Source organism: Macrobrachium rosenbergii, chromosome 21 (assembly GCF_040412425.1).
Source record: "Macrobrachium rosenbergii isolate ZJJX-2024 chromosome 21, ASM4041242v1, whole genome shotgun sequence".
Lineage (NCBI taxonomy): Eukaryota > Metazoa > Arthropoda > Malacostraca > Decapoda > Palaemonidae > Macrobrachium > Macrobrachium rosenbergii.
Genome location: NC_089761.1, coordinates 19,085,644 through 19,101,830, shown reverse-complemented (window position 1 = coordinate 19,101,830; position 16,187 = coordinate 19,085,644). Strand labels below are relative to the sequence as shown.

At 35.6% G+C, this 16,187-nt stretch overlaps 1 protein-coding gene across 3 annotated transcripts in view; it reads right to left on the bottom strand.

The window, feature by feature from the left end:
* The window catches only part of LOC136849747 (glutamate receptor 1-like), a 330,227-nt gene that overhangs the window by 1,005 nt on the left and 313,035 nt on the right, over positions 1-16,187 (bottom strand). For 2 of the 3 annotated variants that reach the window (XM_067123138.1, XM_067123137.1), the window contains exons 7-14: positions 10,498-10,656; positions 8,064-8,158; positions 6,734-6,916; positions 4,691-4,926; positions 3,112-3,332; positions 2,532-2,658; positions 1,832-1,997; positions 1,152-1,332 (exon numbers count right to left, since the gene is read on the bottom strand). In XM_067123138.1, the coding sequence (XP_066979239.1) occupies positions 1,152-1,332; positions 1,832-1,997; positions 2,532-2,658; positions 3,112-3,332; positions 4,691-4,926; positions 6,734-6,916; positions 8,064-8,158; positions 10,498-10,656 (1,368 nt within the window). Of the gene's footprint in view, positions 1-925; positions 1,333-1,831; positions 1,998-2,531; positions 2,659-3,111; positions 3,333-4,690; positions 4,927-6,733; positions 6,917-8,063; positions 8,159-10,497; positions 10,657-16,187 lie in introns of those variants that run through there. The other variant, XM_067123136.1, reaches the window with a different exon arrangement.

The following is a 16,187-nucleotide window of genomic DNA, read 5'->3' as shown; positions in this document are numbered from 1 at the left end:
GTTATTTTAGCGATGGTTTCATCTGTTGTCTGTAATTTACACGATGTGCTGTATTACGGTTTTACTGTGTGAGTTTGTGTGTATGTATGAACACATATATATAAAAAAAAATATATATATATATACACATATATATATACATATATATAATATATATTTGTAGATATATATACATTCATATATACATATATATATATATATATATATATATATATATATATATATTCTATATATATATATATATATATATATATATACATATATATATATGATATAATATATATATATATATGTATATACATACTAAATATTTATATATATATACAGTATTTATATACATACTAAATATTTCTATATATATATATATATATATATATATATACATATATATTTATATGCAAGTGCGTGTGCAATTTATCATTATTGAATGTGTTAAAATCTTGCTAAATCTTGCAAAGCAAGATTTAGCCAGATCTCTCCAAATGAAATTGTCTCATGTCAAAAGTGGGAAAAACTGAAGGAAAAAAATGGCAACTAAATAGTAAATAAATGTTGATAAATGATAAAAAAGTATATATAGAATATACTCATCAGTGACAAATTAGACAAAATAAGGTACTGGTACATAGTGCTTTAATATATACAGTATATATATATATATATATATATATATATATATATATATATATATATATATATATATATATATATATATATACATATATACATATACATACATACAGGTATTTAAACTTTTGTGGGTGTTTCCTTTAATGTTAAAACGTGAATAATTTTCTCGACACCAACATTAAACAAACCAAGAAAAATCTTTCTAAATTATCATAAACCTAGTCTGAAAGCTCAAAAATACTGAAGTTAAAGATACAAAATTATACAAGAGGCAAAAACACATCGATGGCATTATATAAATAAGAGTAATCAGAATAAAAAGCAAATTTTTAAATAAATAAAATGTAAAATCAGAAAAATAATCCTACAAGCATTTCGCAGAGAAGAGTAAAACGAAAAATAACCAAAATAATCAAGTGAACACATTTTCCCAGAAAAAAAAATTAAAATTCTGAGTGATAAAATAAGAAAAATAAGAAATGATGAATCAATAAACAAAAAGGCAAACTACACGTACTTACCGTAACTTCACCGATCAGGAACAACACGCTGAACCCGATGCCAGCAAGGAGCATCAGGAACAAGGCCGCCACGTCGAGAAGCTTCGCCGACACACTCGTACTGCTGCTGCACAGTCTTTTCGCCGACAGGTACTTCAAGCCGAGTTTGTCCATCAGCCCGTTTTCTCTCATCTTCTGTAAACTGCGTTGAAAACGATAAGAATTAGAAAGATTTTAGCATTAGTGAGTACTCTCTCCCTCTCTCTCTCTCTCTCTCTCTCTCAAGTGCATTGGATGAAGTTCATAGAACTGTGGGTTATAACAAATACGATTACAGCTTTACGAGGCCTAAAGACTGTTTGTCACACATACGACAAAAACTTGCCTACAAGCAACAATTATTTTCTCTTTCCCCTCTCTCTAATAGACTGAGCAACTTTTCTCATTTTACCGTGTATCAAAACTCAACTATGGGATAATTTGAACCCTCTGATTACAACTTAAGGTGGCCCAAAACCTATCTATCACACAATTTCAAAAATCAAACACAAAAAGTAAATATAACGAAGTCATCCTGATTTAGAAGAAATCTAACTCAAGTTCAAGGACGGTGTAAAATAATGAAAAACGTTATATACCCCACTTTAATCCTGTGGAGCAAAGATAGCAACACAAGCACCTTTTCCAGGAACAAAACTAACCTCCTGTCGAATATGATTTTGAAGGGCGACGAAGGTTGGAGTCCAATGGCTATTCCTCCAGTCAAGTAACTGCCCGGCAGCTCCTTGACGTTGCAGGCATCTTGTGAATCCAGCTGCCTGATGTAGTTGTTGGTAGTGACGCCAACGCCGATGAAGACGTATTTTCCTTTGAATAAAAATATTCTTTTTCGTTTTTGTTTGGAATGTAAGTGTTGGTCGGGAAGCCAGCGTATTACTCTTTACAGATGATCTAAATCAGACGATACTGATCTAAGCTAAGCTTATATTAAATATCAAAATATTCTATTTTTATAATTTAAAGTATCCTCTTCCTTGTCAAAATAATTTTTTATATACCTCCCAAGCAATACTTAACTCTTATCAAATCACATTTTTTCTGAGATAGTGATTTTGATTGCCTAAGTTGAATTCCTGGATAAGGAAGCGTAATATGCAGTCAGAATCTACTCACTCATGCGTATTTTCTCGGGTGCAAAAATGTCTATTTGCTCGGCTCAGAAATAAAAACTACTTCCAGTCAAAAATCACTTTAATCACGTCATTGTTTTCCAAGCAACACTGCATTGCAAAGTTGATGATCTATAAAGATTTAAGGCAGAATATAACACAGATTCAACTAGGACACTCAGTTTGCTATTGGCTTTAACTGAAACCCAGTCTGGCCACTACAATAACTAACCTTTTAAAACTTTCTGCAGTCCTTCTGTGTAACTCGAAACAAGGTTATCGGGCTTCCGCATAAAATTGTTATTCCAGACCTTCCTCAGAACACGGCACTCTTCCGTCTTGGAATTGAGACATGTTTGCTGGAAAGGAGAGAAATTTTCAAGCATCCAGTCCGTTAGAATTTAGTTTAGACCAAGTTTCAATAATTGTTATTATGTACAGTCGATAAGCAACATAAACTCGTATGCAAATATGTCAATAATCATTTGAGCAGTACCATGTGATACAAGTGTTGGAGTAAATGTAAAAAACTGACAATTGTGCATAATTAACAGTAATTACGTAAAAATGCCAGCACGCCTGCTAAATGTATCAATACTTAACCTAATCTAGCGCTGATATACCTGTAAAATTACCATCATTTTAGATTCCTTTGCTCGAATGCATATCATGCTGATCCAACAACCTGATACAGTATTAAGCTTAATAACGAAATCATCACATTTACCCTATCATTTTGGCTACATGCCCAAATCTAACACGTATGTCAAATAAAAACTTGACTATTCCATGTCGTTTATCAATACACTCACCGAGGCCGTGACCTGGAAAAGATCGTTTTCGTTGCACCCCGCGTTCCAGTCAGGTTGGAGCGAGAGTTCGAGGAGATTGGAGAAAGGAAGGGACGCAGGTCGCTCGACCGCCAGATGGGAGACCAGGGTGGCGGAGTAGGAGGTGTAGACGATAACTGATAAGAAGTACCCGAGCCAAAAGATGGCACGGGAGGCGGCACTGACCGGCTGCTTGTCACTTCCTGTAGGAGGACCATTGAGCGTCTTTCAGGAATAAGGAGTATTGGAAAAGGTGTAAATATTTAAAGCCCAGTAAATTCACATTCCCTATTTCTTTGTAAATGCCCTACTTAAATATGGTACAAAATGCTGCAGTCAAAAGCTGCTTGTTACATCTTGTGGAAGGATCATTTAGCGTTCTTCAGCAAGAAGAGGAACTGAATCAGTGAGGGACAGGAAGGAAAAACTAATGAAAGTGTAAATAATATTAGCCTAGTAAGAATCAACTTTCTAATTTCTTTGTATCCTCCCAGAGTTTCCGTGCTTTCGGTTGCCTTGTGAACATGTTTTCTTTTAGTAAAAGGTTTCTACTGGTCAAGCCGATCTGATGAAGGGATATTTGTAAATTCATTAAAACAGGATGACTGCAAGACACCTATTTTCAACCCAGCTGCTACGTCAGTAGTTCGTTATCACAGCCTGATGAAGCCTCATTCTTTTCCTATACACATTTCTCTCGGCAACTTCTTATTTTTTTGGTAAAATTCTCTTTTATTTTTATTGCTAAAGTGCTTAATCTTTTGTTAAGAATAATTTAGGTATCTGCTAACTTGTAGCAAGCCATGCGTCTACCTCTACCATCACAAACGTAACCAAATTCCATTAACAAATTATTGGCATTTAATCTAAGCACCTTTGCAGCTGTGTAGTAGAGGTATTGCCATAATTATTCTAATTCAATGTTAACAGTGCCATTAGCTTGCACGAACAGGCAATGAAAACTACTAGCTTAGAGTGAAAAAGCCATTAAAAATCTTATTTCCTACAAGAAATTAAGGAACATAACCTTTTAGTTGCTGCAGATTAGTACCTACTACATTCAAAAATACCTCCCAAATACTTTCGTCGTTGCTTTTTACTTTTTTCCTTTTTTATTCTAAATTGTATGTTTGGATACATTGCCTTGTTCATGTCTTTAATACCCCATGCCTTAGTTTTTTTGTAGTTTTACTTTTTTTCTCTAATTTCTACTGAAATATGTACCGATACATCCCTTTGTTTATTTATCTTGATTTTTTTTTTATTTTCGACCAGATTTCACAATATTCCTCATCTCTTGCCTCAGTTTTGCCCATAATTCGTATATGCTTATTCCACAAGTATGCTGTCTTGTAAATTCACTTTTGATTTATACTTTGTCCAGATTTTCTCCAGGTTGTTCAGTTTTGCTTATTCAACATGTATTTGACTCTCATTTCAGGATAAAGTTAAGTTTCTTAGCTTATTAACAGCTCTCCTATGGCCCGAAGGATCAGATTGACAATGGCTAAGAACCAGTTGGCTATATCAACGGGACCTAAGCTTATTGTAAAAATTCTACCTTGCTGGAGAAGCGCGGATACCATGCACCAGGAGGCATCCGAGATCCCCGCACGGTACATTCCCTCCATCTCCCGAGGAAAATAGTGGCTATAAATCCTCTCGGCGATGACCAGGAAGATCACGAGGACGATCATGGTGAAGAAAACGGCCACGTAGAGGATGGATTCCATGGGCAGCGCGTAGGCCATCAGTTTCTTCTGGAAGTCCTCCTTAGTCGCTACGAAGAGCTTCCGGCTGGAGGATGAGACAGAGCGTTGACGCATATTTTGGAAGTCTTGGGAAGACGGTAAATAATTATGGCATTATTTTGCTACACAATGATTGGGCGTGGATTGACACTTGCACGGAATAGAAAACAGAGAATGAATCTAAATGTGTGCTGAACGGGAAAATGAGAGTAAATATAAATTTCAAAAACCTAACGACAGAATTATTTAAGCTATATGAACTACAACTGTATCCAAAGCCTTCGCAACCAAAGTCTCATTCACTTTCACTTCTAGTATTCGTAGATCCTCAAAAAAAGTTAACACATTATCAAACTAAGCATTGATATTATATCATTAATTGCTTTTAGCAACAGAAAAACTGATAAGCAAGTAATCACATCTTAAATACAGTTTGTCACAGTCTTTTCACCAAGGAATTACTAAAAAGGTAGTTCCAAATTGGTATTTTACTGAAGTTAATAGATATAGCGTAATGAACAATACACGATAAATACCCCTTAGACGACTTCCCCGTTGACACGAATACTTTGAGGTATACATAAGATTATGAGCGATGCATACCAGATGAGCACTAACCAAGTATTATGAGATGATATGAATTCTTAGCCTTCAATAAAAGAGGATGGCTTGATGGTACAGGTAAGAGAAGGATATGAAAATAAACTGCTTGTTTTTGTTGGTGAGCTTAGCGCAAACTAAAATGTAAAAAAGAAAAACAAATATATGTATACATACATACATATGTAAAATGTTAAGTTACAATAAAAAGTGGGCGGTGCATAACTGGAACACTTTTTTTTTTCTTTACGTAATATACATTCATATGAAACACTATAAACTCTCTTTAGAAATGGCTGTAATATTACCGGCCGACAGCACTACAGCCTTCATCTTGCTTCTGAATGTACTGCAATAGTAGAAAGCAAAACTGTAAAACATCTAATTGATTTTCAGTTAGATGCATATCGAAAAAATGTCTTCCTTGCACCAATCTCTGCATAATTTTGCTAACTGACAAGGCAATCAAGTCATCGACTGCACGCTGCATGAATTAAAAAAAAAGGCAAATTAAAATATCGAAGAGCACAAACGTCCCAGAGACGAGTCTCCATTCCACCAATCACAAGTTTCCATGATATCGCCTGCGGATATTTAATGTCAGCTTAAAAAACACACACACACACACACAAACAGATTACCTGGTAATATTAATAGAGTGAAATAATACGAAATTATACAATGCCATAAATAACAACGTACTGAGACTAGTATTCACTGACATTTGAATGCTTCGTATGAGTTCAACGCAATACAAGCGAGAGCAGAAGTAAATATAGATGACTTTAATTTTTCGACTGTGGAAATAAATGTCGAATATTCTGAATTCAATAATAAAAAAAAAATACTGACAGACAACAAGAATGACTCTGGAGTATCTAAAATGCTACGTGACGATATATGCAGATAGACATTTCAAAGGGAATACTTGATAAGTATGTTGAATAATTGGTTATGTAAATAGACTTTCATGGCGATGTTAGTGGATTACCAGACGATTAAAATGGACATGTTGAGGGTATACCAGGGTAATGACGATATGAACGGTAACGCCAAAATATTGTAAATCGATTACGCGACGGCATGTATGTATGTATGTTCGAACGTATGTTCGTTTGTGTGATATACCAAAGCAAATTTGCCTGATATAAAAATAAACAATGCTAATTTTTCCTTTTAAGATCTAATCTATTACACATAAATAAATTAACACTTATAACTCAAAGTGACATTTTCCTAAAAAAAAAAATTACCTGATCATATGTATAGGCTGTGTGTAGGTGATTATTTCGCTGCGCTCCTGCGTCACTGACAGTTCCGAAACAGTTAGGTCTGCCCTCCTCTCCTGCAACTCCCCGACCATCCCGTTCCACTTGTTGCTCACTGGATCAACGAGGCTCCCGTACGAGTAGCCCTCCAGGGTCTGGTACGTCAATCTTTTGGAAATCAAGTGAGGTTTAGCACGGGTCTGAAGGTGTCTTATTTGGGATGAGGGATAGATTACTTCATTTTTTCTGTATTATTATTATTATTATTATTATTATTATTATTATTATTATTATTATTATTATTATGTAAAAAGGGTAAAAATTAATTTTAAAAACCCTATCATTATACAAGACGGGAAAAATTTTACGTAATAAGCCTGATAGACAAATATGGCTTTCACAGCAGAGAATATGGTTACATGAAAAAAACTATCGTTTACCTTAAGAATAAGAAAAAACAAGCAAATTTAGTTCAATGTAAAATTTATATTATCTCTTTAGGTTTAGTACAAAATGTTTATAATTGTAAAAAATTCTACATTGCCAAAAAAAATTTTAGGTGATTTTATTTACAAGTTTACATGCGCATTTTAGTAAACCTATTCTTGAAATATGTTCTATTTTCGACGGCAAAATTTTGTTTACGGTTTATACTCTGTTTGCACAATTTCCCGTTCATGGTTTACCTAACACAAAACCCGTTCATAAGAATATCAATGGATTCGCATAAAAAATCACTTTGAAATGAAGTTTCGCGAAACGGTATTTTTCTTGCTTCGCCATCCTGGCTAACCAATGACCAGATGTCACACATAGTCACGACTAACCCAAAAAATTAAAAAAAAATAGCGTATTATTATTATTATTATTATTATTATTATTATTATTATAAAATAGTTTTACCAGACCACTGAACTGATTATCAGCTCTCACAGGGCTGGCACGAAGATTTGCTTTTATTTAAGTTTTATATATACAGGTATACAGTATACATTTTGTCAATTAAATTACAATTTTGCAAAAACCTGATAATTGGATTAATTTCAAATGTTGAAGTTTCTGACAAAAATTTCACTGCTCGATTTATTTCCAAAACTTGATGTTCGCTGCTGACTATATTTTGGACATTCACACAAGTGTTGAAAATACTTCCATCAACATGAATTACCAACACGTAATAAATAATGCTCACTTGAGTACACGCATAATTAAGCAAAGCGGCTCTCACTTGCGTGAAGTTATTCATACTTTCTACAGTGGGAGATCCATGACTACACGCATTCATCCCTACTGACGTTATCTTCCTCATACTTACGAGAAGTTATGAGTCCTTTGTAGCGTCGTTACAAGGTCGCCAACATAACCGCTTACTCTGTTGTTTTTTAGGTATGTTGTGAAGAATTCGAAGACCTGAAAAGGAAAGGTGGGGCTACGGTTATGAAGTTGTTTTGATCATAAAAAAAAAAAGATACAAATCGACGTACTCTACTTCTGTACGAGTCATATATATATAATATATATATATACATATATATATATATATATATATATATATATATATATATATATATATTACATATATGTGTGTGAGTGTACGTTTGTGTGCTGGAAAAATTTCCCCAATTCCAGGAAGCTGCTCTGAAAAGTGCAACCTTTCCGTTTGTCGAAATATTCAGGATGGGGTTCCTATCCCTCGTACTGCGACCCACTAAAGTCCACTAACTTCAAGGTACGAAATTACCTGTTTAATTCAACTGTGGCACAATGGGTTCTAACGAAACGTGGCCATATCGCCCCGTCCTCACCAAGGAATCTAACTCTTGTTCCACTTGTTAGTGAGGGTAGAGTCATACCCAGTAGATTGCTGTACATTAATTTTCACTGAAAAAACGCAATTACGCAAATAGCAGTTATTCTGTTGGTAGAATATATATTGGATAATATGTCAAGTATCGATAAAATAATGCTTACTTTACGAAAATCTATGGGGCTATCACAATGACGAGAACAGCATTAAAATAAATATAGGAGGATAATTTTAAGTGTAAATAATGGTAAAACATGGTAAGGATAATCCTTAATTTTCCATAAGTGAGAGTTTGGACTTTTTCGTTCTTCTTTTGCTTAGTTCGTTAGGGTCTGAATAAAGGCGAAATTCAAAGGTCAACAAAACGACGAAAGAAACACACGTGTTAACCTCAGCTATCAATTGTTAAAAATAAAACATAACAAAAAAAAAGGGGGGGGGACTGAAACAAATGTTGTCTAGTGCAGTAGTAGCAAAGAAGAATGAGGTGACATAAACGTCGAAATTACCATTAGATACCAAGATAATTATCCCATATTAAAGATCGTTCATTCAACAAATTACTGAAGGGAAATAACAGTAAGGCAACTTGTTATTAAGAAATCAGCATGGACGCATGAAATGCGACCGTTATAGAATACTAAGGGTGACGCTTGACGAACCAATTTCTCGTATCGTACCAATATTTGGATCGTCTGCAGTGCATGCTGATGGGTTATGAGGGAGTGCCCACATCAACAAAGCTCAAAACATTGCGTCAAAAAAATTGTTATTCTAGAACAATCCTAAGTAATCAGCATATGCAAACAGCTGAAAACAATTACTGCTAATTGTAAAACTGGTTTAATTACTGAACAATAAAATTAGAAAAAAAGAAAGGAATGCAGTAACTTGGCAAAGGCATATGAAATACCGAACTTTTTAACGATACAAAGCTACGTGGAAATGTCAAACTGTACGTGACATATTTACGCAATAAATCTATAACTGTTCAAAATAGCAACTTTGACCAGGACGAATTTTCATCAATCTCAAATGTTTGAAACCGGAACCAGCTGTGGCTGATGGCCAAAAACTCAAATTCAACTTTTAGTTTTTCCAGTAGCCAAAGTTTCTTAAAGACATATTCTTCATTCGTCTTCAAGGCTATTATAGTTTATACCTAACTGTCCGTTGAAGGACGGAGTCACTGAACCGAAATAGGAAATAACAACCTAAACTGATAATGCTTATGAGAATAGAATATAGAATTTAGGCCAAAGCCCAAGCGCTGGGACCTATGAGGTCATTCAGCACTCACTATGCTCAAGAGTTTCAAGGAATGAGGTTTGGGAGACTGACAAAGGTATTTGGGTAAAGGAATGTATGACATATCTTTTTTATAGCGATGTCATAAACGATTATCATTCCATTGTATGGGGCCATACAACATTGTGGCATAATGAGGTCTCACGCTAAGGGGCTCTCTCTCTCTCTCTCTCTCTCTCTCTCTCTCTCTCTGGAAAAGGGTGCGGTCATGTGTGTTTGATTTTGTGATAAAAATTGTTTTTTGGTTTTTTATAATTTAACGAACGTTGTACATATTTCTAAAATATTTGCATGAAGAATAACAACGGTAAACATGGAAATAAAGATTTTCATTCTCTCTCTTCTCTCTCTCTCTCTCTCTCTCTCTCTCTCTGGAGGAGGGTGCGGCCATGTTTGATTTTGTGATAAAAAAAAATTATGTATGTTTTATTTTATAAGTTAACGGACGCTGTATATATTTATTAAATACCTGAATGTAAAATAACCATTGTAAAAATGGAAATAAACATTTTGTCTCTCTCTCTCTCTCTCTCTCTCTCTCTCTCTCTCTCTCTCTCTCTCCATTTATTGCGTGTATATATTCATTCATTAACACATTTCCACCTGATAATAGAAGAGCAATCAAGACACCTACTTTTACTCCCGTGCCGTGTATTGGATACTCTTTAAAATCAGCCCTCCTGTCGTAATGACCGAGCGTCGAGTGAACCTGGTAGCCCCTGGTGGAGTTCCAAGTCCCGATGTCCTCCACGATGACCCTACCCTTGGGGCCAACGCGGTAAGGACTTTTTACCTGTAAAGGTGGATAGAAATAGAGTCGTTTTTTTCAGTAACAATGGGATGTGGGAGCAATGTCTGCTATAATTATAATTATAATGTTCACTGAAAACCAGAAATTAAATGATGATCCTGTGCGTTGAAGATATTTAAAATATTCAGTATGACAGTTTCAGCCTCTGCACTCACACAGAATCTCGAGGTAATGTTTTTCAATGTAACAGTTAATGAATCATGAGAGCATAACCGTATGAACTTTATGTATCTGAATTATTAGCGAATACCTTCTGATTGGTGTACGTCAATTTAACTGCACAGAAAAAGGTCATTACAAAGTCGAAATTTTGAGTATTTATTATTCCGTGCCTAAAGTTTTCCTAGAAAACAGAATGTCTGGTCCCTTTATTCCTTCCCAACAGATTCCACATACAGACACACCCACACTCTGACAGGTTTCAAAGTGTGGGTGTGTGTATATGGAATCTTTTGGGAAGGAATTAAATGGACCAAACATTCTGTATTCCAGGAAAACTTTATAAATCACAACGCCACACCCGCACTAGCAAATGAATACCCGTTAGAACACATTTAGCCGAAAAAACTTGAGAAAAGACAAGTCATAAATTCAGTTTCCTACGTGATTTAACTTCAGAGTAATTTTGGGTATATTTCCAGCAACACTCTGACACATCACAACAGGATCTGAGCAACGTCATTTAAGCGCAATGACTCGTAATCCACTATGACGGTGGTCTTCAACTTCTGAGGAAGAAGCTGCCGCCTCTGAGAAGTAAAAAAAATATACCTTAGTTTTACCAGACCACTGAGCTGATTAACAGCTCTCCTAGGGCTGGCCCGAAGGATTAGACTTCTTTTACGTGGCTAAGAACCAATTGGTTACTTAGCAACGGGACCTACAGCTTATTGTGGAATCCGAACCACATTATACAAAACTCATGTATTTTGGAACAAGGGCCTCTAACACATAGTAAGTAGTCTTTACACTTTCTCGCTTATCTTTGGGCAGCTTAAGGATTATGATACTGTCCAAGCAAAAACCCAGCTTGATTTAATAACACTAATGTTGAGAGACCTGGTGTCCCGTAGACGCACTGAAAGTTAGGTTAAATTAATGTTTCCATGGATAAAGGCATCTTCCCCTTGGCAATGCAATGAGACTTCTGAAAACTTCTTCCTTTTCCGTGGAAGAATGAGGCAAAATCAGTTTGCTTTACGCATCAATTAACGACCCAAGACTGTTAACAATTCCCTTTGTTCCCTAGGTGTCAGAATTAATGAAGTAACAACAGCCAGCCTGTGAGTAATGTAGAATATATATTAAAAAAGCAAACTGTTGTTCTTTTCGTTGTCGTTAATTGGCGTTCACGATTCTTTTGAATATTGATCACTCTAAGAATATAGTACGTTTACTTCTAGTTTGAACGATACTTCTAGATGACACCTAAAATAATAAACGATAATTTATTATCATAACTTGTCGATCTACTATGCGATAATTCCATAAAAATATTCAACCACAATTAAGAACATTCATGGTAATGATAAATAAAACTTGAATAGTTCTACTGGATAGTCTGTACTGCAGTACAAAAAAAATATTCTGTATTGTAGTGCAAAAAATTATCTGTATTGTGGTATAAAAAAATCTGTACTGCAATAAAAACATAATCTTTATCGCAGTACAAGAAAAACTAGGTCGTGCAACCACAGATTAGATGCCTTCCCCCCCTTGGTGATTAGAATGGTCACCCAAATATTCTACGCCATAGCTTTCTTTCATGAATAAAAAAACGCAATTAGCATACTTAAACGAACCAAAAACCTTACCTTCATTTCTTGAAGGTGACAAACAAAACCAAACACTAGAAATAAGAAACTGAAATTTTATGAAATTACTTAAGAACAATAACCAAAAATTAACAAACAAATTATAATGAACTATCTACATCTTAAGTTAACAAATTAAGCTGTTCCTATGGAAACGCAAGGACAGTTGCCGGTAGTGAACGGAATTTTATATCTGTACAAACACATAAAATTCATAACTATCGTGAGTACTCTAAAAACACTTCCACTCTTCAGTGATCAAGCCACTCCACTTGAGCAAGATAAACAAACAGGAATTCCTTTACACGTGATAAGAAAGTAAATATTCTATAAATGATATTTTCCTAATCACGGTTAGGAGAGGAACAACAGGCTGCTGTGTGCGTGTTCCATCGTCATAAAGAGAGTATACCATACTGAAAACGTCGGATCTCATGCAAGTTTTAAATCACGAAAGTCCTGGAGTCTTCATATATTTTCACAAGCGGTTCCTTTTTAATGTGGCCAAGAATAATAGCCAAGGAGAAACATACCTTTGTCTATGCTGCATGAATGGCATGCGTATGTTTTGTGTGTACTGAGTGTGAGAGAGAGAGAGAGAGAGAGAGAGAGAGAGAGAGAGAGAGAGAGAGAGAGAGAGAGAGAGAGAGAGCTGTTAGTACAAAAATTATCACTTAACAGTTAGTAAAGCACATCATTAAGATCTTAATGATGCTTTACTAACTGTTAAGTGATAATTTTTGTACTGACAGCTCTCTCTCTCAGTAATTACTTCAAGCTAATCAGTACCGATAACTTCTTGTACTGCTACTGTCTGCCTCAAGTCCAACTTAATATATATAATTAAACAGCATTTCACAACGTATGACTCCCAATGATACGGTTGTTCTGAACAGCTACAAAATGTAGAATACAAGATATCACTTTTTTATACAGTCCGGACAAAGGTCACATGAGAAAGCATAGTAAGAATTTTCTAAAAAGAGAGTTGAAAATTGGAGCAAGTTAAAGAAGTTGGACAGCTATGAGGCAACAGGTTAGAGGAAATGGAGGAAAAGAAAAAGGCGGAGCAGCAGGAGTGCCACGGGGAAAGAAAAAACTTCATTACTGCCTACAGCGAGCCATGCAAGGCACACTAACTACATTCACAAATCATTTAAGGATGATCGTTTAGGGTTTTCCTTTCGCATGACTTTCTTTCAAATCCTAAAGAGGCCACTGAGGAATTTTATAATTAGGGATGATCGTTTAGGATTTTCCTTTCACATGACTTTTTCATTTAAGAGGTCATTTCATTTTGTCAAATTTTTAAATTAAGGTATTGAGTCTTCATTCAATAAATCTCTATCTTCCGCCTTCGCCTTCATTCAGTAAACGCCTGCACATGACATAAACACCTTTTTGAACTGAACTGAATATGGAGTTTAGGCCAAAGGCCAAGCACTGGGACCAATGAGGTCATTCAGCGCTGAAAAGAAAACTGACAGTCAAGTTTGAATGGTGCAACAGGAGGAAAACCTCGCAGTTGCACTATGAATCAATTGTTAGGAAAGGGTGGAAAGTCAGATGGATGAAAGAGAATATGAACGGAGGTACAGTAAAAAAAAATGAAAGAGGTTGCAGCTAGGGTCGAAGGGACACCGCAAAGAACATTAAGTAATGCCTACAGTGCACCACAAGAGGTGCACTGACGGCACACCCCCTACGGGGATAAAGACCCTTTTGACTTGCATCTAGATTTCGCTGACGTCGCTACCAACGCACTTGGACATTAACTCAAGAAGGTCTCTCGCTAAGCTAGAATTTAAGGTAATGAAGAGCATAACATCATTAAATCTAAAAATAATTCAACTCGCAAAATCAATTCCCTTTGAAGGTCGACTTGATTCTTTGAGTAATTGCTGCTGCTTTCGTCAATATTGATTGACTGATTATAGATACTAAAATGGCGTCACAACACCTAGATTATTGACGCCGTAAAAAAAAAAATAAATAAATAAATAAATAAATAACTTTAAAAGTAGCACAACATCTCAACAAAAATATTGACGGCGCCGTAAAAAGTAAAAATAAAAAAAGGAAAACTTAAATAAATAACTTTTTAAAAGCAATACAAATATCTCAACAAAATTTTATGTGTATATATATACTGTGTACTGTATAATCATATCCATTCACATATACTGTCTATACATACACATACTGCATATGTGTACAATTCAAAATTGATTGAGGAGTCCTACCTCCCTAACAAAGATGCACAACTGCTCCGTATTACAATCCTCACCGAGAATTGTAGCGATGATAAGGGAAATTATTTTAAAACTTACTGTCCTTCTCACCCTAAGGTCTGAAATAACCAACTGCGGATGTTTTTTTTAATAGTCCTTGGAGGCCTTCCTCTTTCGTTTCCTCAGCTGAATGCCGCCATTAATTTCAAGTGCTGGAATGATACATCTTACTAAGCTCGCTGTCACTGATAATGGATATTACCTGTCTCCCACTTCTCGTTATGGTGTTTCTTTCTTGTTAAGTTGGGGGGTTTGGGGGTGGGTGGGGGTGGGAAGGGAGGGGCAGTGCTCCTGAAACACGACAAATTAGGTGACTTTGGGAATAATTATCTATCTGTCATTCTTCCTTTGTTCTTTACTCATGCATACTTGATCGTCACTGTAACAGGTAGGTAGGAAGGAATGTCAAACGGTGTGGGATTCTGAGCAGGTGGAATCAGGAATGTGGGGAGCCGTTTAGCTTCAATTATCTCATCGGATATGTAAATTTCGTTTGCTTGCCGATTTGATTTATGAGGTTTAAGCCGTCAAGCCAAGCACTGGGGCCTTTTATCCGTTCAGTGCCTTGACAGTGAAAAGGTGCTGGAGTGGTTGGACAGCAAGATAAAGAGATCCAGAAAATAAAAGCTGATGAAGTAACTGGGAGAAAACCCCACAGTTGCTTTAAGAGGTAACAAGTACGAGGTGCTGGACAGCAAGATTTAAGAAAGCAGTGGGAATGGGGGTAAAGTAAAAGGCTAAAAAGTGGGTGCAATAGACGCCAAAGGAACGCTGCAAACACCCTTTAGTAATGCCTACAGTGCACCACATGAAGAGCACCGACGGCACTAACCCCACTATGGGATCGGTTACTTAACGAGCCTAATTGAAAAAATTCGCTGAGCAACGCAGTGTTTCGGTTAGTGGAAAATAGAGCAGATTTGAAGGGCTAAATACTGTTGTTTGTTAACGTAATTTGCAGAAAATTTTTTGCAAAAATAATTATTCTCGCCCTAGATATCTCCAAGATTTTTCTGACGCAGCTTTGATTGTTATTATTAACAAAATTTCATTATCAAAGGAAACCGCAGATGAGGAGAGAGAGAGAGAGAGAGAGAGAGAGAGAGAGAGAGAGAGATATTTAATAAGTACTGTAGTCAACACCGTATCAAACTTATTTCACCTTTTATACAGCCATTTTTCATAAGCTATTATCATGAGTTGAACACAAAATGAGTATGCTACAGTAACTTCAAATTTTTTTCTCCTTAATTAATCACGAAATAATCAAGATGATCTATTTGGGTGAAATTCCTTTCTAACAATTTTTAATGAAATTAACATGATTTGAAATTAGAATACGGCGTAGTCGTTTATTTCTTTTTTTATATATATACAGTTAAGTCACACGCTAACTTAAATAGCGTTG